The sequence below is a fragment of the Physeter macrocephalus genome, chromosome 4, assembly GCF_002837175.3.
Source record: "Physeter macrocephalus isolate SW-GA chromosome 4, ASM283717v5, whole genome shotgun sequence".
Lineage (NCBI taxonomy): Eukaryota > Metazoa > Chordata > Mammalia > Artiodactyla > Physeteridae > Physeter > Physeter macrocephalus.
In genome coordinates, this window is record NC_041217.1 from 69148968 (window position 1) to 69171428 (window position 22461).

The 22461-nt window shown below is 53.2% G+C and overlaps 2 protein-coding genes and 1 long non-coding RNA gene across 4 annotated transcripts in view; 2 read left to right on the top strand and 1 right to left on the bottom strand.

The window, feature by feature from the left end:
- The window catches only part of KCNJ9 (potassium inwardly rectifying channel subfamily J member 9), a 4054-nt gene extending 2986 nt beyond the window's left edge, over positions 1-1068 (bottom strand). Inside the window, exon 1 of the mRNA XM_007129620.4 lies at positions 75-1068. Coding sequence (XP_007129682.1) covers positions 75-924 — 850 coding nt within the window. The 5' untranslated portion in view covers positions 925-1068. The remainder of the gene's footprint in view (positions 1-74) is intronic.
- On the top strand, positions 1062-9961 carry LOC114486167 (uncharacterized). Its single transcript, XR_008617114.1, has 3 exons — positions 1062-6020; positions 6910-6983; positions 8303-9961. It is a non-coding gene; the product is annotated as an uncharacterized lncRNA (long non-coding RNA).
- Positions 9962-10053: 92 nt separating this feature from the next.
- Positions 10054-22461, top strand: part of KCNJ10 (potassium inwardly rectifying channel subfamily J member 10) — a 33136-nt gene continuing 20728 nt past the window's right edge. Inside the window, exons 1-3 of one of the 2 annotated variants that reach the window (XR_008617113.1) lie at positions 10054-11150; positions 11769-11862; positions 13805-14311. The gene's annotated coding sequence lies outside the window, so the exon portion shown is untranslated. Of the gene's footprint in view, positions 11151-11768; positions 11863-13804; positions 14312-22461 lie in introns of those variants that run through there. The other variant, XM_007129619.4, reaches the window with a different exon arrangement.

Below are 22461 nucleotides of genomic sequence, written 5' to 3' on the forward strand. Positions count from 1 at the left end.
CCAGTTCCCCGCCCACCCGCTCCCCTCCCCCTCCTGCTCTTCCTCCTCTTCCTTCTCCTTCGGCCCGCCCGCACCCGTGGCTTCCACCATGCCCTCGAGGATGACGACGATCTCGAAGTCGTCCCTCTCGAGGGCGCGGCGCGACGCCTCCCAGAAGGGGCTGGCGGCGTCGATCTCGTGGCTGATGACGAGCGGTGAGACGAGGAAGAGGCGGTCGTCGCCCGTGTCAAAGCCCACGCTGAGGTCGGTCTGGTGCAGCGGGATGAACTCGCCCTCGAGCGTCTGGCGCGAGCGGATGAGCTTGGCGCGGATGGAAGCCTCGACTATGTGCGACGAGCGCAGGTCGCCCACGCGGAACATGAGGCAGAGGCGCCCGTCGCGCAGCGACACCACGGCGTGCGAGGAGAAGACGAGCGTGGCGGCGCGCTTGTTGGGCTGCGAGATCTTGACGAACATGCAGCCCACCATGAAGGCGTTCACCATGGAGCCCAGGATGGCCTGCAGCAGCAGCAGCACGATGCCCTCGGGGCACTGGTCGGTGATGACGCGGTGCCCGTAGCCGATGGTGGTCTCCGTCTCGATGGAGAAGAGGAAGGCGGCCACAAAGCCGTTGAGGTTGTTGACGCACGGCGTCCACGCCGTGTCCTCCAGGTGCTCCAGGTCGCCGCGGCCGTAGGCGATCAGCCACCAGATGGCGCCGAAGAAGAGCCAGGTGAGCGCGTAGGCCAGCACGAAGAAGAGCAGGCTCAGGCGCCACTGCAGGTCCACGAGCGTGGTGAACAGGTCGGTCAGGTAGCGGTACGTCTCGCGCACGTTGCCCTGCTGCACGTTGCAGCGGCCGTCCTTCTCCACGTAGCGCTGGCGGCCGCGGCGCCGCGGCTTCTCCTCAGGCCCCGGCGAGAAGGCGGCTTTCTCCTGCGCCATGGCCGTGGCCGCGGCGGGGAGGTCACGGCCCGGGCGGCGGCGCGGGGCCTGGAGGGGCTGAGAGGTGGGCCAGATTAGCCGAGCCCCGCGGGAGAGGCCGAGACGTCCGGGCCTGCGCCCAGGGGCCGGGTGGCCCAGAGCGAGTCCCTTGCTGTCTCAGCCTCAGCTTTCCACATCGATAGAATGGGAACAATACACACAACCCTAGCCGCCCCCACCCCCGGCTCACAACACCGTGAAGATCAAATGGGATAGTGTGTACGAACTGGATCGCACTCTGCACGACTGAGTATTTTCAGGGAAACGGGGTACCAGAGGTCTTGGTCCCCCTGCTCTCACTGGGCTGTGCAGCACCTCACGGCCACCCCCAGGCGAGAGGCCCAGGCAAGGAGGGAGTTTCCTGAAACTTAGACTGTGGGTTCCTTGGAGGCAGGTGCTTAATCCTCCTCTCCTGTGCAGAGCCCTCCCTGCCCGAAGGCCACCCCGGCCCCACTCCGCCCTGGCTAATATCAGGCAGTCCCCTAATCTCCGTCTCCTCCGCAATTCAACCTGCTGTCTAACCAGGCTCTTTTGAAGTTCACCTGGAGACTGACACAAAAAGTCTTTCCCATTCCTCCCTCCTTGGACCTCGCTTACTCTACCCCCTCCCACATCTTCTTCCTCTCAACAAGCTTACAAAGGAGAAACGGAAGTGGTGGAAAACGAGTGAAAAATCTCCAGTGGGCAAGGTTTGAACATTCCCACCTTGGGAAATTCCCACTGGAAATCCTCCCTGAGGACTGACCATGATCATTGTGGCTGTAGCGTCAGCCCCATTTCCCTTAGGTTATTTCCACAGTGGAGACAGCCTGCAAATGGGCAGGAGGACGGGAGAATATGAGATCAACACGGACAGCCGGGGTAAAGGAAGCACAAAGTTCAAGATAGGCTTGTAGCCCTCTAGTATCGTATTCTTCATGAGCCATTAAATCAGATAAGTGATTTAAGCACACACCTTTACCTCCTTCCTCCCTTCAGTTCGCCCCTCCCTCCCCAGCTTCCCACCTCCCTTGACTACCCTTAAACAGCCCCCCTCCATATGCTGCAAAGCTCACATTCCAAGGGAAGCCTACCTGATTTTGCTTTAAGTTCTTCCCCGTGAGGAGCTCTCTGAGCTGCAGGCTGCCCTGAGAGAGAGAGACCCAGAGCCCTTCCCTAGGCACCCAGGGGCCCCTGGGAGGTATGGCTCGTATGAGGAAAGGTTAAGAATTCAGGACTTTTCAGCTTTCCCTTCTTCTTGGGAATCATCCTCTTTCCCCACTCCAAGGAAACCTGGGCTGGCTCGGGTGGGGTGATGGAGGGGAAGAGTGTGACATAAGGACCACAGATGGCCTGGACGTTTGACCAGGTCCTGGGGAGAAACTGCCTGGGTATGTAACTCCAAACCCAGCTCTCTCGAATTTAAGTTCTGGAGTGAGGTGTTCTGCAGCCAGACCTTTGGAGGCTGTGTGTGTGTGTGTGTGTGTGTGTGTGTGTGTGTGTGTGTGTGGGGGTAGAGGGCAGGAGGAAAAACCAAAATGAGATGGCTTGGAGCTTAGGGGCATCCCCTACATTTCCAGGAGGAATCAAGGGACACAGGATCCAGGAACCCCAATGCAATGGCAGATTAGGGTCTTCCCCTCCCCCAACCATGAGCTTGCTTTTTCTCTTCCTGCAGCCCACGATGTCCTCGATTGGCTTAGAGATCACAGGTCATTCAGAGAAGTACCTGGGCCCACTTATTCCAGCTTCTGCCAAGGTGGGCTTTCAGATGTTCCCTCAGGGTCTTAGGTAATCTGACTCCCAATCTGCCTGCTGAGGCAGATTTCTCTGCCCAGGTGTGGGGAAGAAATGCCAGAGTCTGATGGCCCCCAGAACTCTCTCACCCGCCATTGCCCTGGGAATCTAGGTGAGCCTCACTTTGATTGTGTTTTATCTCCTGTCTTCAGGCTGCACTTTCTCAATGGGTAAGGAAAGGTGTGAAATTGTTGCCTCTATCTCAGGAGCAAAGACTCGATTTCTACACCTTCCCTCCAAAGAGTCCTGTTCCTCCAGCCTATTCCTCCTTATTTCATGTGCATGCTGTGCCCCCTTTCCAGAAGACCCCAGTGCTGTATTTTCCTGGATCTCCCTTTCTCTGGCTAGAGAGTGCTGGCCAGCAAGGGGGCTCATTTTTTGGAAGGGGATCTGGCGAAAACTCCCTCAGGAACCAGCTCTTCCCAAACCCCCACTTGCCTTGGAAATAGGGGCCCAAACCCAAGTCCCCTGGAACTCAACTCACAGCGTGTGGAGAGGAGAGTAGCCGGCAGCAGAGACCCCTGTGGGGGTAGCGTCCATGCCCCTGACACCGCCTCCCCCCCACCCCAGCCCCCTTGGAAGGTGGGAGCCGCAGGCACCGCTGTTTCTCCTAAATGTAGCGGCAGCTCTGACTAGGACTTGCTATCTGTGTCATCCGCACTTCCCAGGCTCCCCTGCTCCTCTCCTGTTTCCACAGCAACCAGTCTGGCGACAGCTCTAGAGCATCCCCCTCCCCTCCCCAGTCCTGGGTACCACTAGAGGCTGATCCATACGCCATAGCTATTTTTAGCCAAAGTTCCTCCTCCTGGACAACTCAGAGCTCGCCTCCTCACCCCCTCAGGGAAAAAAAAAAAAAAAAAAAAAAAAAAGAAAAGCTAGCATGCTGGCTCTTTCCTAAGAAGCTCCTTGCTCTGGGAAAATACAGGCCTTGATGTGTTTGGGAATAAGGTATTTGGTTTCCTAGGGATTCACCTCCAGCCAGGCTTCTGGGTGAATGTGCTGCTCTCGGGTCAGGCCTGCCATCACAGTCTCCGTTTTTGGAGAGGTCACCCTGATCCAGAAGAAGGTAGCTAGAGGGAAAAGAGATCCACCCAAGGAAGGGAGGTAGGGTCAGAGGTTCTAATCTTTGTCACTGATTTGCGATGTGACCCATAGCAATCACTTCACTTCCCTCAGCCACAGTCGCTCCATCTTTCACAAGATGTGGATATGTGCAAATACCCCTTTCTGCCTACTTTACAGGGTGTGCAGATCGAATGGGGCAATATAAATAGAAGGGCTTTGAGGTGTAGTTTCTTAACAGCAAAAGGTCTAGAAACAACCCAAATGTCCAACAGAGAGAAAAGGCTAGTTTAGGGCTTACTAACTCTTCATTCAACAAATTTTTGTGGAGCCCACGTGCCAGGTAATGTGCTAGGTGGGGCTGGTTACAGAAATGGATAAGTCCCTGCCCACCATGGAGCTCATGGTCCAGTGGGGGAGAAAGGTCCATAAGCACAGAATACTAACACTACTACTAAGAATTGACTGAGCATCAGCTCTGAGCTAGACACACACCTTATTCAGCAACCCTGGGCGATACCTTATGAGACAGGTATTATTTTCTCTATTTATAGATGAGAAAATTAAAACTGAAAAAGATTAAGTGATTTACCAAATGTCACAGAGTTGGATATCGGCAGAGAAGTAGTCACACTCATACACCTGTGTCACACCCCTATGCTCCGCTCCCTTGGTAATGCAATATTTGTGGCAAAGCAATTTAATCAGTTACTATGTTCATATATGTAAATGTGCATGCAGGCATGCTGCTACATAAAAACCAGAACATGAAAGTATTCTTTTTATTTTTGGCCGCAGCACCACACGTCTTGCAGGATCCCAGCTCCCCAACCACTGATCAAACCTGTGCCCCCTGCGGTGGAAGCGTGGAGTCCTAACCACTGGACCACCAGGGAAGTCCCCAAAGTGTTCTTATAAGCTGATCATAACTGTATAGAAATAGCTTTAGGAACACTGATAAAAATCAGGAAAAAATATTGGAGAAATGGAAATACTTCAATGTATATTTTCCCCAGGGAAATAATTAAAAGCAGAGAGTAGGGGCTTCCCTGGTGGCGCAGTGGTTGAGAGTCCGCCTGCCGATGCAGGGGACACGGGTTCGTGCCCCGGTCCGGGAAGATCCCACGTGCCGCGGAGCGGCTGGGCCCATGAGCCGTGGCCGCTGAGCCTGCGCGTCCGGAGCCTGTGCTCCGCAACGGGAGAGGCCACAACAGTGAGAGGCCCGCGTACCGCACAAAAAAAAAAAAAAAAAAAAAAGCAGAGAGTGGTAGACGAATGCCAGGTGTTGCTAGTATCAGCATTATTATACCTAAGATATTGATCAGTTCTCCAGCTGCCTTAAAGTTGGAACAGGAAGATGTGAGCTAGAGAAGCAGGACGATGTAGAAATGGATACCAGCAGGTTAGAAGTTCCTGGAATGGCCTGGCAAGGTGGAAAAGGTGGTGCTGAGTAATATAGTCTCAGGAGGCAGTGTCCTGGGTTCAAGTCCCAACTCTGTCCCCTATTAGCTGGGTGACTTTGAGCAAGTTACTTAACCTCTCTGACCAGTTTCTTCATCTAAGAACTGAGAACAGCTGTATCATCCATCTCTGGGGGATTGTCATGAGGATTATATGAGGCAGTGGTGGCACATTGTAAGTACTCAGTAGATGCTGGCTATGGTCTTCCTTCTCATCATCATCGTCTTCATCCCAGGCATCTCCTGAAATCTCCACCTACCCTGTGCCACCTTCCTCTGTTCTGGTGCCACCCAGTGAGACCTGCAGGGGGCACTCCTGGTACGCTGCCCTCCTCTCCCAGCCCTCTCGCCTGTGTTTCTTGTTCCAAGTGGAAATATCGAGTTTTCAGCCTGAGATTGGCATCAGGAGGGCTGTTAAAGCCCCAGTCAACATCCCCGTCTCCTGGGCCTGGCCCTGTCACCTGAGCCTTGGGACTGCTAGCCTGCCCTTCTCTGTCCTGCCAAGCAGCTGCTCACGTTGGTTCCACTGTGCCAGGAGCTCAGAGAGAAGAAACCAAACTCCTGGGCAAGAGCGTATTTGCATAGAACTGGCCCCATTTCCTGGACGGGGGAAATCACAGGGCTGGCAGGGTCCTCCGGAAGATGTATCAGCCAGCCCCCTGCCCCAGTGCAGGCTGCCTTGAGCATGGCCTTCCTGGCAAAGGAGACCACCACCCCCTCCCCTGCTTTATGGATCCGGCAGGTCCTGGACTTTACCTGGTATCTAACCTCAATTCTTTGTTTATCATTGAACTTGAACGGAGTGAGGGAAAAAAAAGTTTTCTTAGGTACCAGGATACAGAAAAATAAGCAGGATCCTAGCTTTCAGATATTATGAGGTAAAGAAAGCAACTTTACAAGGAGTCAATTAAATATGTCAGTACAGTTGTGACGATGGGAGATTGGGTTTGGAACTGGAGAATGTGGAGGGCAGGAGGGGCACAGCTGGGGCCACATTGCTGGTCTATAAAGAACCTTGGTACAAAATAGAAAAAAGGAACCCCCTCTGGGCAGATGCACTCCTTATGGCATGTAGCAAGTGGTACTTCGGCGTAAAAAAAATAAAAAATAAAAAGGGCAATCCCTCCAGTAGACATGGCTCCAAGCCATGCTGCAAGGAATGGCAAACTGAACGTGGTTCAGTCCTCAATTTGCCTCCCTCAGTGGGTGCCTTTATGCAGTGCACAAACTGTGCAACTGTATGTGGCAGCCTTGGGATCAACCAATCTGGGAAGATTTCCTCGAGCAATATCATGAGACTTCTTAGGTAAAAGGCTGGATGTGGGAGAGGAAGCATGATGGAGAATACAGGAGATGGCTGAGGATATGAACTTAATGGAGCAGGGGGGCCAATCAGATAGATTATAACAATTTCTATAAATTCAAGGGACATGGGGCCCTAGAAAACTCAGAGTAGAGGGAGCATAGGTTTGCAGGAGTGAAATGTGGCTGGATATTAGAGTGAGATGGGGAGAGGCGGAGCACAGATCCAGGACAGACGGAGCCCCACTGGGCTCCTGAGGCGGAGGGCTTTGCTGGTCTTCTGGCTGAGTTCAGGAGAGCAGGAGGACCAGAACCTTCTCATACACAGGTCTATCTCGCTTTATAGGACTGGAGGAAGTAGACCAGGATTTAAAAGTCATGGACTTTAGAGGTAGTCCAGAATTCATCCTCACTTTACAGGTAAGGGATGGGTCCCAAGTAATTTACAGGTAAGGGATGGGCCCCAAGAGCATAGACAGAACTAAGACCCAGGCCTCCTGGCTCCTGGTCCCTGGTTGTTTCTTTATTCCCTGTTGCCTCCCTCCTACCACAGTATACTGGGTGTTTTAATAGAATGTCCATTGGACCCAAGTAAAAAGGTACTAGAGAAACCACCTAGTTAAAGAAATTCTGGATAGAACCCTTTGGTAATGTGATTAAGCATCCCCTAACTTCTGTCTTATAAGTGTGAGTTTTTGTATATCGCATTTACTGAAAGGAGGTGGTATACCTAAATAATGATCCATTCATGACTTGGTAGGGGGGTGTAGCTCAGTCCCTCTCTTGGATTTCTCCTCTGTGGTCTGGATTATCCAGCTATTAGGTGCCCTACTACTAATGGAAATTGTTCAGCCTTGTGGGGCCCGAACACTAAAATGCCCCTTGGAATCCTGTGGTGGGCGTTGTCAGTATCTCTATTTCCAGCCGATTCCTCTGACTGTGAAATGTTGCCTATTCTGAGCCTCCTCATGCCTCCTGACCCAAAGCTTCCCTCATCCCTTCCGTCCGCACTGGCTTTTCCCAGCAGAAGCCCCTCATACTGCTGCCTTCTTGCGGATTCTCCTTCCCAAACAAGTTACTCACCCCTACTGTCCTCTGTGCTCTGAAGGAGCCCCTGCCCTATTACGAATGAGGTAAAAGAAGAGATGAGGCCAAAGTTGGGAGGAGTGAGTTAGAAAGTAGCAACTGAGGATAAGAAAGACAGAACTTGCTAAAGTGAGGAAACAGAGGGGTGTCCTTAAAAAAAAAGATGGTTCCCCTAACTGCCATTTTGTGTGGGAGCGCTGGACATCGCAACCCTGGCAAATTTTTCATACCGATGTGTGCTCGTATTGACAAGTTTATGTTTCAACCATGCAAAATCACTCTAGTATTACCTCGAGACAAGCTTTGGAGTTCAACGTACGTGGATTCAAATTCCAAATCGAACACTTTCTAGCTATGTTACCATAGGCGAGCTGCTGAAACTCTCTGAGCCACAGTTTCTCCATCTCAAGTAATATGTATATCTTGCAGAGTAAACACTCACAAATATGAATTTCCTATGCCGTTTATTATTGATTCCCTATTGGGCTCCTAGTGATTGTTCTAGGACTTCTTCCTTTTGTAAAAAGACTTAGAAATTTAAAACTGACATTTGATCTGTACAAAGGAATGTATACATGATGCACATCTGTGTATTTGCTATGAAACATAATTTAAGAACAAAAACTCAATTTAAATCACTCTTGTAAAATTAGAAACTTACAGTGCCGTTCAAGCTAGCTGTGTCCTTTTCCACAACCTCTGCACACCTGCTGTTCTGGAACGTCTAAATGCTTTCTAATGGCTCAGTCCCACCGCCCCCCTGAGTTTCAGTAAATGACTTTTCTGAACTACAGAAAAGTGAAAACCGTCTGGAAGGAACTTCTGCAGAGACTTCTTCACCACCAGGTATCTCTTTCTGCTCCTGGCCTCTGATTGTTTCTTCCCTCCTCTCGCAGAGGAGTACTCCAAATGTCAAGCTGAGGAGTTTGGACTGTGACCTGTAAGAAAGGGCCACCAGTTTGGGGTTTTGATCCAAGGGCACAGGGACTGACATTGTGAATACAGGTTACCTCTTCCTTTGAGACTAGAGAGAAGGGTGAAGGGTGGGTCAAGGTCCTGGGCTGCTAGTGACCTTCCTGATCCTGAGAGTGGCCATGAAATGAAAAAGGATGTCCCAGAGAGATAGAACAACGGGAGAAGACTTGACAGAATTTGGTGGTTTTGTTGACATGTCAGTGGATGGAACGTAGGGTAAGGGTGAAGAGTGAAGATCATTTTTAGCTTTTTAATCTGATTAACTGGGAGGAACACAGAAGTAAGGAAGGAAGTCATGAGAACTCCCAGCCTTGAGGAGGAAGAGGATGAGTTCAGTTTTGGGGCCTGTCCAGTTGGAGTGGAAATCCCCTGCCAGCCACTGGAACTGTGGAGGTAATGCTCTAAAGAGAGCCTAAGGCTGAAGATAGAGATTTGGGTATAACTCCGGAACGATAGTTGGAGCCATGTAAGTGACGAAGGGTCCAGGAGCAGGACATGGAAAGAGAACATAAGACTGAACCTTGGGTATTGGAGGAGGAAACAGCTGTAGGTTGGGGTGTGTAGGGGCAGTGGAAGAAGATGAGGCTGGAATGGCACCAGGTCCAGGTCATAAGAGGTCTTCTGTTCCATGGTTAGGAATTTGGACTTGACTTAGAGACGATGGGCAGTCTATTGAAAGCTTAAATCGGGAAGTGACACAGTCAGATTTGTGTTTCAGAGAGACTGGTGTTTCTTCTTAAATGAAGGATTTTATGATCTGACAGATTATTAGAGGGGAGAAAGACTAGAGGTAGGCATTAGAAGGCTGCTGTAGTAATCCTGGTGAGAGGTGATGGGGTCCTGGACCACTGGCATGACGATGAGATAGAGAGGAAGGGAGTGGGATATATGTGATTTAGAAAGTAGATGCATTGATTAGATAAGGGAGATGGGGTGAGGAAGAATGAAGTCTAGGATTGCTGCCATGTTTCCTCTTGAGTCAAACCATTTTGTTCACCTGCAGATTAGTGTTCCTAAAATTCTGCTCTACCTTTGTCTCCCCTCTGCTCAAGAAACCTTCATTTACTCTCCATTGCCTTCAGAGCTGACCATGAATGGGCACAGCTCTATATTTACTCCAGGTCTTCCCCCACCACAAACGCTACGCTTACCTTCAGCCCAGTGCACCCCCCCACCCCCGCCATGGGGGCTATTTGAAATGGACATTTACCCATCATAGGGCGTTTAGAGGCTGAACTGAACTAAAATGTCAAGTGCCTTTCCTCTTTTTCCCCCCACTATGTATATCAACTGAATATGATAATACTGGTTACTGATTAGTAGTTAAATGTCTACGATGAGCAAAAATGGGGAAATAAATGTTTTCTTCCTTAATACATGCCAAGAGTGGGAGATTGTGGATAAAAACCTCTCAAAACATGGATTCAGATAATGAAAGAAGTCCTTCGTGATGAAAAGGTTGAGAAGCACCACTCCGTATTCTGGTCCAGTGGACCACTTTGCTGCTGTTTCCCAAGCAGACTTGTATTTTCCTGTCCTCCCAGGACTTTGTGAATGCAGTTACCTCTGCCTTAAATGCCCTCCCCACCGTCTCCCCGTACCTGAATCCTCTGCATTCTTTAGGGGCCTTATCGGATGGATGTCACGTCTGTCCTCCCACATCTGCAGGACCCCCTAAGTAGAGTGATCTTTCCCTTTCTGCTGCCTCCAGCACCTCCTGGGCACTTGGGCTGCGTGTTCTGCCCTCTCTCAGACCAAGCCACTGCAAGTGGGAATGATGTCTGCGCATTTCGCATCCAGGACCTCACCCAGCACTTAGAAAATGGCAAACAGCATGGAAATGGTGCTGAAGGATATAACCCCGTAGTCCCCTGAGCCCGCCCCTTCGGCGCTGCTGCTCGGGCCACTGGGCCGGCCCTGAATTCATTTCCACCTCATTAACTCGGCCCCAGGTCCGCCCCCGCCTGCTCCCGCTCTCGTTCCCCATCCCTGACACGACAGCCTCCTTTTTCTTCCTTCTCTCTCCCCCTGTCATCTTGCCAGCTCGGCTTCTAGCGCATCGCCTATCGTCTATCTATTTCTCCCTGAGTCTGTCTGGGTGTCTGTCTTTGGGTGTTGCTCTCTGTCCTGCTCCTCCAGCTGTCTGGGGCTCCGCTTCGTTGCCCCTACGCCCCACCCCCTGCCCAGGCCCCTCCAATCCCGGCAGCTCGGGCCTGGCGCTCCACATTCCCATTGGCCTGTCCGGAGCCCCCCGCCCCCGCCCGCCCGGCCCCCTCCAGGTCCCTCAGTTCGCGCAAAGTTTGGCTCTGCGCTGCGGAGGGAGGGGGCGGCCCGGCCCGGCCCAGCTCTGCCCCCGGCCGGCCCGACCCCGGCCCCGGCCCCAGGACCAGCCCTTATCTGATCCCAGCTCCGGGTTTAAGAGTCCTGGCCCTGCCCGTCGCACAGCTTCGTTCCTCACGCCTGCCCGCCCCGTCTGTCCGTCTGTCCCGCTGCACATCCGAGGGGCCACTCCACCCCGGACCCAAGGTAAGACCCTGGCCCTGATGAAGGAGTGCTGCCGCCGCAGCCGGGGTCCTGTCCACCTCACCCTCCAGAGATACCGGGGCCCCCAGCCCCTAGGTCCCTACCCTGACTGGCCTCAGTGGTACGGTCCTATTCCCCAGCCTCCCACCTTGGGCGGCCCCAAACGGAGCCTTATAGGAAGGGCCCACCAAGAAGGAAACTTTCCCAAACTGGTCATCTCAGCACTTTCAGCTGAGAAAGGGGCTTTCCTAATGCTCCTTCCTATTGGGCAGACCTGCAGTTGCATCACAGCCCTGCAACTAAATACAGTGACCACCACATATAGCCATGCACCCTCACAGGCACTCCAGACAGTGCCCCCTCTTCCCGGGGGTCATCAGGTTACTCCCACTCCCAAGCCCAGCCCCTTTTCCCCCTCCCCATGCTGTGACATTCACATAGTGACACCCACTGATCACTAGTTCACACAGGGGAAGAAAACACCTACAGCTCAGGTTAGGGAGATGTAGTAGCCTGGTGTGACTGGGACCCCTGCCCGCCCAGTTTCTTCCCTTCATCCCAGCTTGCCTCCCACTTCAAGACACCCCTCTCCCCATTACAATCCTCCTCCCCTCCCCACAGCTGTTTCACACTGAGATCACCTGGAGGAGAGCAGCAGGGCCACCTCTGCTAGAGTAAGAAGGGCAGATTGGGTTCCATAACATCCACCGTCCAGGTGAGATGCCCCTTCCCCATCCCATCCCTTCTCCCCATCAGGAACTAACCAAGGGCACCTGCGTTAGGAAGGAGACGGGTTGGAACTTCCTGATTTGAGGGAGAAGAGTTGAGCCCCAGGATGCATGGAAGGACAAAACTAGGGACAAGTGGGAGTAGGACCTCTTGTATCTTGAGATCTCATTCTTGTTAATGAAGGGCCCCAGGCAGAGTTAGGCAGATGGGGAAGTGGGGGTGGTGAAGAAGCCAGTACAGATTTGGACCCCAAAGGAAGCCTAGGCTTAAAGCCTGATTCTGTTGCTTATCGATACACATTCTGGCTAAAGATTTCTGGCCCGTCTGCCTTGGCCATGGTGCTTGAATATTTTTTCCCCACCAGGACTGCTTTAGGCATTTCTGGGTGGGAGGGAGATGATGATGGGAGACTTGGTGCCCTTCTGTGAGGAGTGACACTTGTTTAGGCGTGACGAGGGCCTGGAGTGGGTATCAGGAAACCAGTCTGAGAAGGGACCAGAAGCTACCACTGAATTCCATTCAGTTTCATCTTGAAACGCTGTTCCTAATCTCCAAGGATTTCTGTTCTGTTACATGTTCCTGGCATGATGGTGGGCACCATCCTGTGCAAGGGCTTGTTAACTCCTCGTGGTATAGGCTGGGTACGGGGGACCAAGTGTAGAAGCAACCAAGTGTCCTGGCTTATAGCTAGTTCTTCAGGGAGGAGGAAACGAGGGAGGAGGGGGAGGGAAGGCATCATGCCAGGGAGAGGGGCCAGGGCTGGTCTGCAGAGGCAATAGGCATGGCCCAGGCAGTGCCAACTCCTCTTCCCCGCCCTCCAGTCCTTTGGTGGTGGTGGCGAGGGAGGGAGAGAGGGGGTGTTGGGGGGTGATCTGGGCCAGTCCAGCCTCCCAAAGCCCTTGCCAACCTGGGTCCTGAAAGGAGCTGCTGTTTTCTGAGCCATCCCCCCGCCCCCCACCCGGAGCTGAGCAGCCAACTTGTCTCAGTGGATATCAAATGGCAATGACTCCACTGAGTGGAGAGGGGTGGCGGGGGCAGGTTATGGTACCAATCCTTCCGTGGTTCTCATGCAGAATCCCACTGCTGCCCCCTACCCTGAGGGAAAAAAAGCCCAACATCTGCCCTACATGCGGTCTGTGGACACATACGTTTGTGTGGGAGGGTTAGCTGTCCGGCTCCTGGCATCCCTCACCTCCTCCCTGTGCCCCACTGAACGGCGCCCCATCCCCACACCTGCACCTCTGTGCACGAGCTCGCTTATAACTCCAGCCTGGTTGGCTTGGGCTAGAAAGGAAGGGCGTGGCAGAAGACCCAGGGGCCTCCTTCCCTGGTCCTTCCTAGGGACCAGAGAGGCTGGGACACTTGGATCTGGGTGAGCTTAGATCAAGTCCTCTGGGGTCATGTTCGGATTGATGGAATAAGGGGTTTAGGGCTCTGGGGGGCGGGGGGGTGAGTCATGCAGAAAGACCCACTTCTACAAAGGAAAAAAGACCCCCTGCATCTTTTAGCAAAATGCTTGGTTTCTGCACACAAGATGGAAGATAGGCCGAACCTCCTGGCATCAGTGGGGAGGGAAAGAGATGTTGGGCAATGGAGCCCCTCAACTTTCCTGCCAAGGGTTATTTAGGACGGAAGGAAAAAACCTCCAGTCTCCCTCCCCTCCCCGGCCTAGATTCTTCTCTTGTCTGACTGGTCAGTGCTACTGTCCGGGTTAATGCCAAACTGTCCAGGATGGTGGTGAGGCCCTGGAAGGGGCAGAGAGAAGGGATAGTCCAAGGCACACTGCTAAGATGAAACTGCAGAAAGATTAGAGAGATGGGAGATCTGGAATCCAAGTGTTTTAGCACCCAGTGAAGGCTGGTTGGCAGGGGCGGCTCTTGGGAATCAGAGCTTTCTGAGTTTACCGCATCACCCTGTCTCTTCCACAGGCTGCGTGCAATGCTTTTCTCCCTTCATCCAAGTTTAATATACGTGTTGCCACCATTTTCATGGAGACAGTGCATCTGAGTGGCCCCTCTTCATCCCCTCCCTACATCAGAAGCTTGAAAGGGCACAGAGAAAGGGATTATGGGAAAAACTCTCCCGTGGGTGTCTGCCAGCTGGGAGCTGGATTTGAGGTGGGGGAGAAGGGAGGGGCTGGCTCTGGAATGCAGGAGAGAAGCGAAAACTGAACTGGGTGGCCTGGAGAAAGAGGCTGTAGAAGCATGGGCTTCAGAGGACTGAATTAGCACTTCAGGCCCCTAAAAAGGTGTGGCATAGAAGGAGTGGATATGGCCATTCTGCTCCCCTTCCAATGGCAGAAGACCTGGGGAAAGGATTGGGGCTGCAGCTTGAAGGACTTAGGCTAGATTTCAGGAAGCAGGTCCATAAAAGGAAAGAGATCTGATATGGAGTGTGGGAAAGAGAGGCAGACCACCTTCTGGAGCCAAACAAAAACAAACCCACCCCCAACAAAAAAGCCCACCATTAAGGCTTGTGAGGGGGAGCTGGAAGCTCAGAGAAGCACACGGATTATTGTGAGACAGTTGTCAAGAGGCCCCTTCTGGAGGGAAAGTGCGACCCCACAGTGCTGTCTCAGGGCTCCTTTCTGTTGTCTGAGAGGCGGAGGCGCAGTGGTTAACAGCACAGCCTTGGAGTCAGACTTCCTGGGTTTAAAATCCTGCTTTCACTGCTTAGTAGCTACACATGTCTCCTCAGCCTTACAATGGGGCTAATTATAGTTGTGTATTAAAAGACTCGATATTTGTAAAGGGCTTGGAGTGGTGCTCAACATGTTAAAAATAAAAAGTGCAGTTGTTGGCTGTTATGGTTCTCCCACCTCTGTGGCTCTTTCTACCCCGTCATCTTGCCTGGCTCCTGGGCCTGCTGCAGCCCTTCTCTGTGGCTTTTCTGAGGTCTGTCCTAGGTCTCTGTCTCTCCCGCCCTTCTAGAGTTTGGGAAGGTGGGAGAATTATCAAGTCGTTTCAGATGAGGTTCCTGTCTTCATTCCAACAAGCTGGGCGTCGCCTGGGTCTCCACGCCCCTGGGCCCTTCTTTCCATGAGTTTTCACCAAGCAGATGTGCTGTCTCCAGCTTGGATTCGATAAGTGTAACCGAGCTGCTGGGCTTCCCTAAAATAGTCTCTTTCCCCGTCTGGGTGACTTATATCTTCCAGCCAAAGACGCCGGCTTCTCTCTACCCCGACATCTCGCCGCTGTCCCTCCACGGCCCTGCCTCTTGCCTCCCTGTCCACATTTCCCCCACAACTCCCCTCAGGTGTGTGAGTCCGCCTCTTCTCTGCCCCCTGATCAGCCTGTTCATCCCGTGAGCCTGGGTGCCCAAAGCGGCCTCCTTAATGATCTTCCTAACTTCCACCTTTCTTGCTCCTTGATTCCCTCTTTACTCCACACAGAATTAGCACTGGAACTGTCATCATGAAGCGTCAGTTTTATCTCGCCCCTTTGCTACTCAGACGTCTCTGTGGGTTTTCAGGTGAAAACTCCCAATCAGTCTTCAAGATACTTTATATCAGCCTTTCTCCCACCCCCTCCAGTTCCCCTATCTTTCGGGACCCCCGTCGATTCAGACCTTGTTCTGGGGGAGCATATCCCATGGCAATCCCTGAGCCACACCCCTTCCACCCTGGGCCCTCACACAGGCCTACCCCTCCAAGTCCTGCCCCTCCTACAAATCTCCATCCTTCTGTTTCCCTGTCTGCTCTGTCATCTTGTACCCCTTCTCCTCAGCATCCTGCCCGTTCCTTGTCCTTCGTGTCTATGAATTTTCCCAGGATGACCTGGGCAGTCGTAATTTTGGAGGGGACATCCTGTCTCCTACCATAACAGGAGCTCCTCTAGGGTGGGGCCTACACCCCTGTCAGATTGTCGACTCCCGGAAGCAAAGGCATGTCTTCCCTCCCTGGACCCCTCTGCCCCCGGGGCACAGACTGTCTACTGACCAGCTTGACTCTAGGTAGGAAACCTCTCTGGTTGCTAATTCTGGGGGAGGACCCTGACTTCAGAGGTTTAGGAGTGTCCTAGACGAGGGTATATGTAAGACTCTATTATCCAACTCTCTAGGGAACCTCCAGAGAAACGCCTCTCCTATTAAACTCCCCATCCTGTGGAGACAGTTTTACCCTAAGATTATAAGCAGCAGATTAAGCGGTGCTGGCCCAAACACAAAAATCCACGTGGGTATCCGCAGAACCTTTCTCTCCTCGCCAGGGAGGTCTGCTCCTGCCTGATGCTGGGCTTGTCAGTGGGCGTCTGGAGTGGGAAAGGGGCAGAGGCCAGAGTCCAGTCTGGGACAGCCCCGTTGTCGGGAGCATACCTCTGGGTGGGAGCCTGCAAGCTGGGAGACGTGTGGGCATAGCTCTCAAGTTGGGTTAGGCCTGGCCTTTTAGCGTTATACCCTCAGCTCCACCCCCATCCTAGTCCCAACCACAAGACCCGGGTACACACCTTCTCCCCACATCTAAATCTCCCTGGTGGACCCTCTGTAAAAAAGACATGGGAAACCGCAAGAGGAAAGGGCGAGGATGTCTGGGTCTAGGGCAGTGGTTCTCAAACTTTTTGGTCTCAGGACCCCTTCACATCTTAAAAATTATTGAAGACTGCAAAGAGCTTTTGTTAATGTGGATTACAGTGATAGGTTAGAAATGAGAGGAAACTTAAAATATGCATTAATTCATTTAAAAATAACAGCAATAAACCCGTTTTTCAATTTAGATGACATATTTTTAATGAAAAAATAGCTATATTTAAAAACAGACAAACAAAAGTTTAGTAAGTGGCATTGTCTCACATTTTCACAAATCTTTTTAATATCTGGCTTAATAGAAGACAGTTGGTGTTTCATATCTGCTTCTGCATTCAATATGTTACAATATCATATTGCAATGTAGCTTCTGGAAAACTCCATTGAACACTCATGAGAGAATGAAAGTGAAAAGAAGCAAATAACATATTAGTATTATTACGAAGATAGGTTTGACCTCATAGAGCCTCTGAAAAGGTCTCAGGAGCCCCCAGGGTCCCTGGACCACACTTGAGAATTACTAGTCCAGAGGAAAGTTAGAAAACAGTTTGGAAAAGCCCCAGGTGATTTGAACATCCTGGTTGATCTCCCTTTGCTGCCCATGGTCTTTTGAATGTTTTCACTAGGGAGGCAGTATGGGGTAGTGGTTAATCATGTGGGTCCTGGGGACAGACTACCTACTTGAGCTTGAATCTCAGTTCTACCACTCACTACCTGTGTGACTTTGGGCAGATTATTAACATCTCTGTGCTTCAGTTGTCTCGTTTATAAAATGGAGCTTTTAAAAAGTGCCTACTTTTTAGAATTGTTGAGAATTAGATGATGTAACGCTAGAAAAGGGCCTAGCATAGTGCTGAATAATATGAGCTCTTATTAAATACCAGAGCCTTGCCCCTGAATCCACTGCCCATGGGCCCAGAAGGCACTGCGATGCAGAAGTGACCTTTCCCAAATTGCAGACGTGGGCTTCTTGAACCAGAGACGAAAAGTGACTTGTGTGAGGTCCCAGAAAAAGTTACCAGGGTTGTCGGGCCCTGAACCCAGGAGTTCTAACTCTTAGCCCTACACTTTCCCCACCAGACTTTTTCAGCGGGGGAAAAAACCCCAAGGTCCTGAGAGGAGGGGAGCAGAGCTTACCTTTCCCCCAGCGATCCCAAATGTGCCATCCAGGGCCAATAGCTGTAGAGCAGGAAGCCTTGAGTTGAGGGCGGGTAGCAGGGAGGGACTTCCTGACCTCAACAGCAACTGAAAAAGGAGAAAGCAAGCCAGGAGAAGACATTCCTAAGCCCAGAAGGTTTTTCCATCTTGCCTTGTGGGGAACAGTTCTGTAAAGTGGCCCCAGCCCTCTCTCCTAAGGGTTCCTGGCCCAGGGCAGAGGAAGTCTGTGATCGGGCAACACTGCTTCTCCTGGGGTGTCCCTTTCCTGCTCACTGCCTGCAGCCCCTTCCTGGATCATCCCCTCCTCTCAGTCTCCCAGTACTCCAGGCTCTGGGTCCCTTTCCCGGTGGCTCCTGCCCCTGCCCTTTGTGCTGTGGTGCCATGGGCAGTGCATGCACCTTGGGAAGGGTGCCAGTGGGGGTGGGGGAGGGGCTGGGGGGGTCGCCTGGCCAGGAGGAGAAGCCTCTCCCCACAGCTCTGGGGAAGGGGATGAGGCAGACGGGGGAGACAGACAAACACACCAGGGGCAGGGGTGGGAGGGGCCAGCCCTGGCTCTTTGGCCTGTCAGCCAAATCCCCCTGAGCTGGGCTGCAGGCACCACCTTATCAGAAGCCTAAATACCCGCAACCCCAAGCACACACCCTGAGCAGAAGCGTTCTGGAGGGTCAGATCGCAGCAGCCCCCGGGCCCGAGGAGTCGGAGGGGCTTCGGTTTGAGACCTTGCTGTCTATTGCTCAGTTTTTCCTCTGCCACCCACACAGTTCCCTAGAATAGATGGGAAAACTGAGGCCCAAAGTGGGTGGGCTCAGACTGCCCACGTGCTTCTTTCCAGAGTCCAGTTGGGAGGAAGGGGCCTGGCCTCCCACAGCCCCTCCTCCCCCATCCCTCCCAGTCCCCCTGGTTTTTTCCATTTGGAAAGCCCTTTCTGGCTCGTGGCAGGTTTGGGGGCCCTGGTCTAGTCTCCCTCCCCTGTCTCCTGGGCAGTGTCCCCAGGGGAGCCCCTAGGGGCTGAGATCTCTTCAGTCTCAGCCCTGCCCCACCCCCTGCCTCCACCCGCGAGGCCAGCATCCCCCCAGCCCCCGCCCCTGGGCTGTGGGACAGGGAGAGGGCCGAGGGGCTGGCTCTGCATACTAATGTCCTGCCCATTGTCAAAGCCCCTTTGTGCCCCAGAGCTCCATTGAGGCGCCTCCGGGGCAGGCACAATGGGGGCTCTGTCCCCGAGTTCCCCCAAACAGTCACCTGCTTTCAGAGCCTCCCCCCGCTCCCACCCCCACCCGCCCCAGTGTCCGGAGGGCCCAGCGAGCTTGGGGGAGTGGGGCCAGAGCCAGGGGGGATAGGCAGGAGGCGACCCCTCCCCCCCTCCTCCCCGGACAGGCTGGGGAGATGGGCCCAAGGCCGGGAGAGGCCCCGGCTTACAGGGGGCGGGGGCGGGGCAGTCTGTGGATGGACTTGGAATGCAGGTTCCGTGAGGCCGGCCAAGGGGAAGGGGCACTCAGCCTGCCCACTCCTCGGTTCCACATGCCCTGCCGCCGCAGCCCGTGCCTTCCCGCCTCTCCTCCTCCTCCCACCACGAGGCTCATATATGCAGAGACACACAGGCACACGCTCATGCATGCGGCCCCACACACGGCTCCCGGACGCACGCCGGAGCGGATGTGCCCAGACCCAGCAGGCCGACTCAGGTACACAGACCCGCACCGGCCACTCGCATATGCACCAGCACACCCGCCCTCCACCCCCTTTGCACCCCTTCCGCCAGCCTCCAGCCTCGAGCGGCTCAGCACCAGCGCCCCAGCCGCCGACCACCCCCCACCCCGTGCCCTCGCTGCCCCCTGCTGCTCCAACACAGGTTATAACAAGTTTGCACTTGTTGTGACCTCAAGAATGTGGCCCTGGGGCGGGGAATGTCCCGCTGCTCCAGACCGCACCCGCTTATACGTTAACCACGGACACGGTCTCTGCTGAGCCGTGAGCACGCCCGCCCCTCCCCCCACCCCATCCCACAGATCACAGAGAGCTTTGGTGAGCCAGGACCCCCGCCCCAGAGCGGAGGCAAACACACTGAGTGGAGTGATGCGGGAATGACCAACCCCAGCCTGCCCCAGCACCAGCCCAGGGCCACCAGCCCTTGCACCTGCCCAGTGCACTCAGGGTCACGGCCTGTCACCACCCTGTGAGGGAGATGGCCTCGTTATCATTTCCCCGTTTTATAGTAGGGCTCTGACAGGTGACATGACATATCCAGGTGGCAAGACTGGGACTCCATTCTAGAATGGAAGTCTCTTGCTGTTGGGTGTTTTTCTGGGTTGTTTTTTTGCGGGGGAGGGCTCACTATCTGCCTTTTGGCTTCACTCAGATGACCCAACCCATGTGGAATTTTCACAGAATTATCTCTTGCCCACCTTCTTTGGGAAGACTGGGGGCATGTTGGGGTTGGAGCGGGGAGAGCAATGGGTACAGGGGCCTTAAACAGGATTCTGCGTCCAGAAACTCAAAAGTTCACCTTGACCCTTGACTGCTTCTAGGCAGGGTGAGCCTACCTCCTTTCGTTTCCTACATTCCCAAGGGCCCCATTCCCACTGCTGACGGATCACTGGAGAGAGGAGCCCCATGGCCTTCTTGGCTAGGGTTTGGAGTTTGAGATCTCTGTTGATTATAAGTCCTTCACGACACCTGACTCTGACCTTCCCTGTTAATGTCCTATGTCTGTATAAGGATCTATAGGGCATGTCTATGCCTCTCCTACTATTCTGGTCTGGGGCATCTTCTGGAAGCCTGGAGTAGGTACTCTAAAAAGGGAAGAGATAATAATAAAAGATAAAAAAAAAAGGGAAGAGATAATAATAAAAGATAAAAAAAAAAAAAAAAAGGTAAGAGATGGAGGGCTTACCAGGACCAGGACCCCGACGATTTGAGGGCTGCTTGCACGATGGTGTGCTGGGACCTGGGGTGGTTGCTGGGGTCACAGTTGCAGAAACCCCATTAGATGGAGAACTAAGCTGATATTGGTTTGCTCATCTGCAAATGTTATCGAATGCCGATCTTCATGATGTTTCCCTTACATCAGAATTGCAAAGACCCTTGCAGGACCCTTCTATGCCTTAACCTCACTGCTCACCTAGAATGCTCCCCAGCTGGCTGCCAGATTCTGCTGAAGCTGCATCATCCATCTGTCTTCCTCCATGCAGGAACACTCCTCTCCCAGCCCTTATTCTCTGGTGTATTCTTCTGACTCCAAGTGCCCTTCCAAATGTCCCCTGTTGGAGAAGGAGGCCTGGCCAAAGGACAATTTCAGCCCCTCCAGCTGCACTCAGGCTCGGGGGGGTGGGGGACAGTGAGGCAGCCTCCTCTGAATCTAGTTCTGCATCTAGTCAGTGTCACTGTGCCACCCCTGCCCCCATCCTTCTACTCAAAGGAGGAACGTGGATAAGGAATAAGTGGAAAGTTGGGGAAGGGCAGAGAGATTCCCTCCCAGGGTGACAGTAGACCCCCCCACCCCCACCCCCACTCCAGGCTTCTCTGTGTGAGGGTCAGAGGTTGCTCTTCAAACGTGGAACCTGAGAAGGAAAGGGAGTGGCGAGGACCCCTGTCGGGGAAGGTGGCTCGATTTCCTGAATATGCATCAGAAGCACAGGGTGCCTATGGGTCTCCATCTCCACCAAGGGTAAAAATAAGAACAGATTGCTTAGGCAGCAACAAGTAAATTTTGACCTAGCAGGAAGCATTTCCTGGGTATAAGGGATTACCAGGCAAAGGGGAAGGATGGAAAGAGGTGGAGGACTCACTCCCCCTGATGAGAAAGAGAGGCCCAGCTTAGCCGCCTATTGAACAGAGGTTGGGTGGCCTAGGAGACATTTCCAAAGGCGCTCAGAGCCCTTGTGGGCCATGGACTTCCAGCTGTCTCAGATAACTCCCTTTATCATTTCCACAGCCCCTAGCAGAGAACATCATTGAATCTGCCCCTTCCCAATGGGCCCGCTATCTGCTCGCTCTTCTAGCTCTTCTTGTTGTCATATTTCTGGGCCAGCTGCTGTGGGGCAAGGAGATTCCTGAGGCCTGCTGATGGGAGGGACACACTGGACACCCCTAGGCTGGGGCTTTGGTTGGAGGGGAAGAGCTCAGTGGATAATGCTCCCAGGTTGGCCCTTCAGGACCCCAGGGTTAAGAAAAGATCTTGTAGGAAGAGAGAGCTTGGGATGAAGAAGAAAGCCAGGGTTATTGCTCTGATTCTGGTGTTATGAGCCGGCTGTGTGATTGTGGAAAAGTTACTCAACTTTTCTAAACCTTGGCTTCCTCTTCAGTGAAATGAAGGGGTTGAACAGGATGACCATGCGGGCCTCCCAGCGCCGACATGCCATGATGGTATGGTGGCCAGATGAAAAGTACAGGTTAAGTGGGCCTGTGTTCAACTTGCAGTCACCTCTTCCTTACTAGTGGTCTTTCTGGACAAGTCAGCTAACCTTTCTGAGTCTGGTTTGCACACATTCACATGAAGGCAATGGCATTACCCACCTCCCAGGGAGGATAGGATGACGCGGTACGCGGAAACCCAGCACAAGGGCTGAGGTGGGGAAGTCCGCAGCACGTGGGGACACAGAGGGGGCAGCAACTCACACTGGGGCTGTGGGTGTCTGGAAGGGCTTCTCAGAGAAAGTGACATCTAAGCCGAGGCTTGAAGGAAGGGTAGAGATGGACCAAGCTTTGCCGAGAACTGTTGGTAAGAGAAAGCATGGCCCCTTCAAGCACTGGGAGAAGCTTAGTGTAGCTGGAGGGCAGAGGCTGTGTGTGAGGGGTGGGTGGAGGACCGAGAATGCTGATGCTGGAGAGGCCAGCTTATTACATACTCTGTCCCACCTGTCATTCTAGGGGCTTGCGAGTTGGGATCCCTCCACTTCCCCTCCATCTTCCT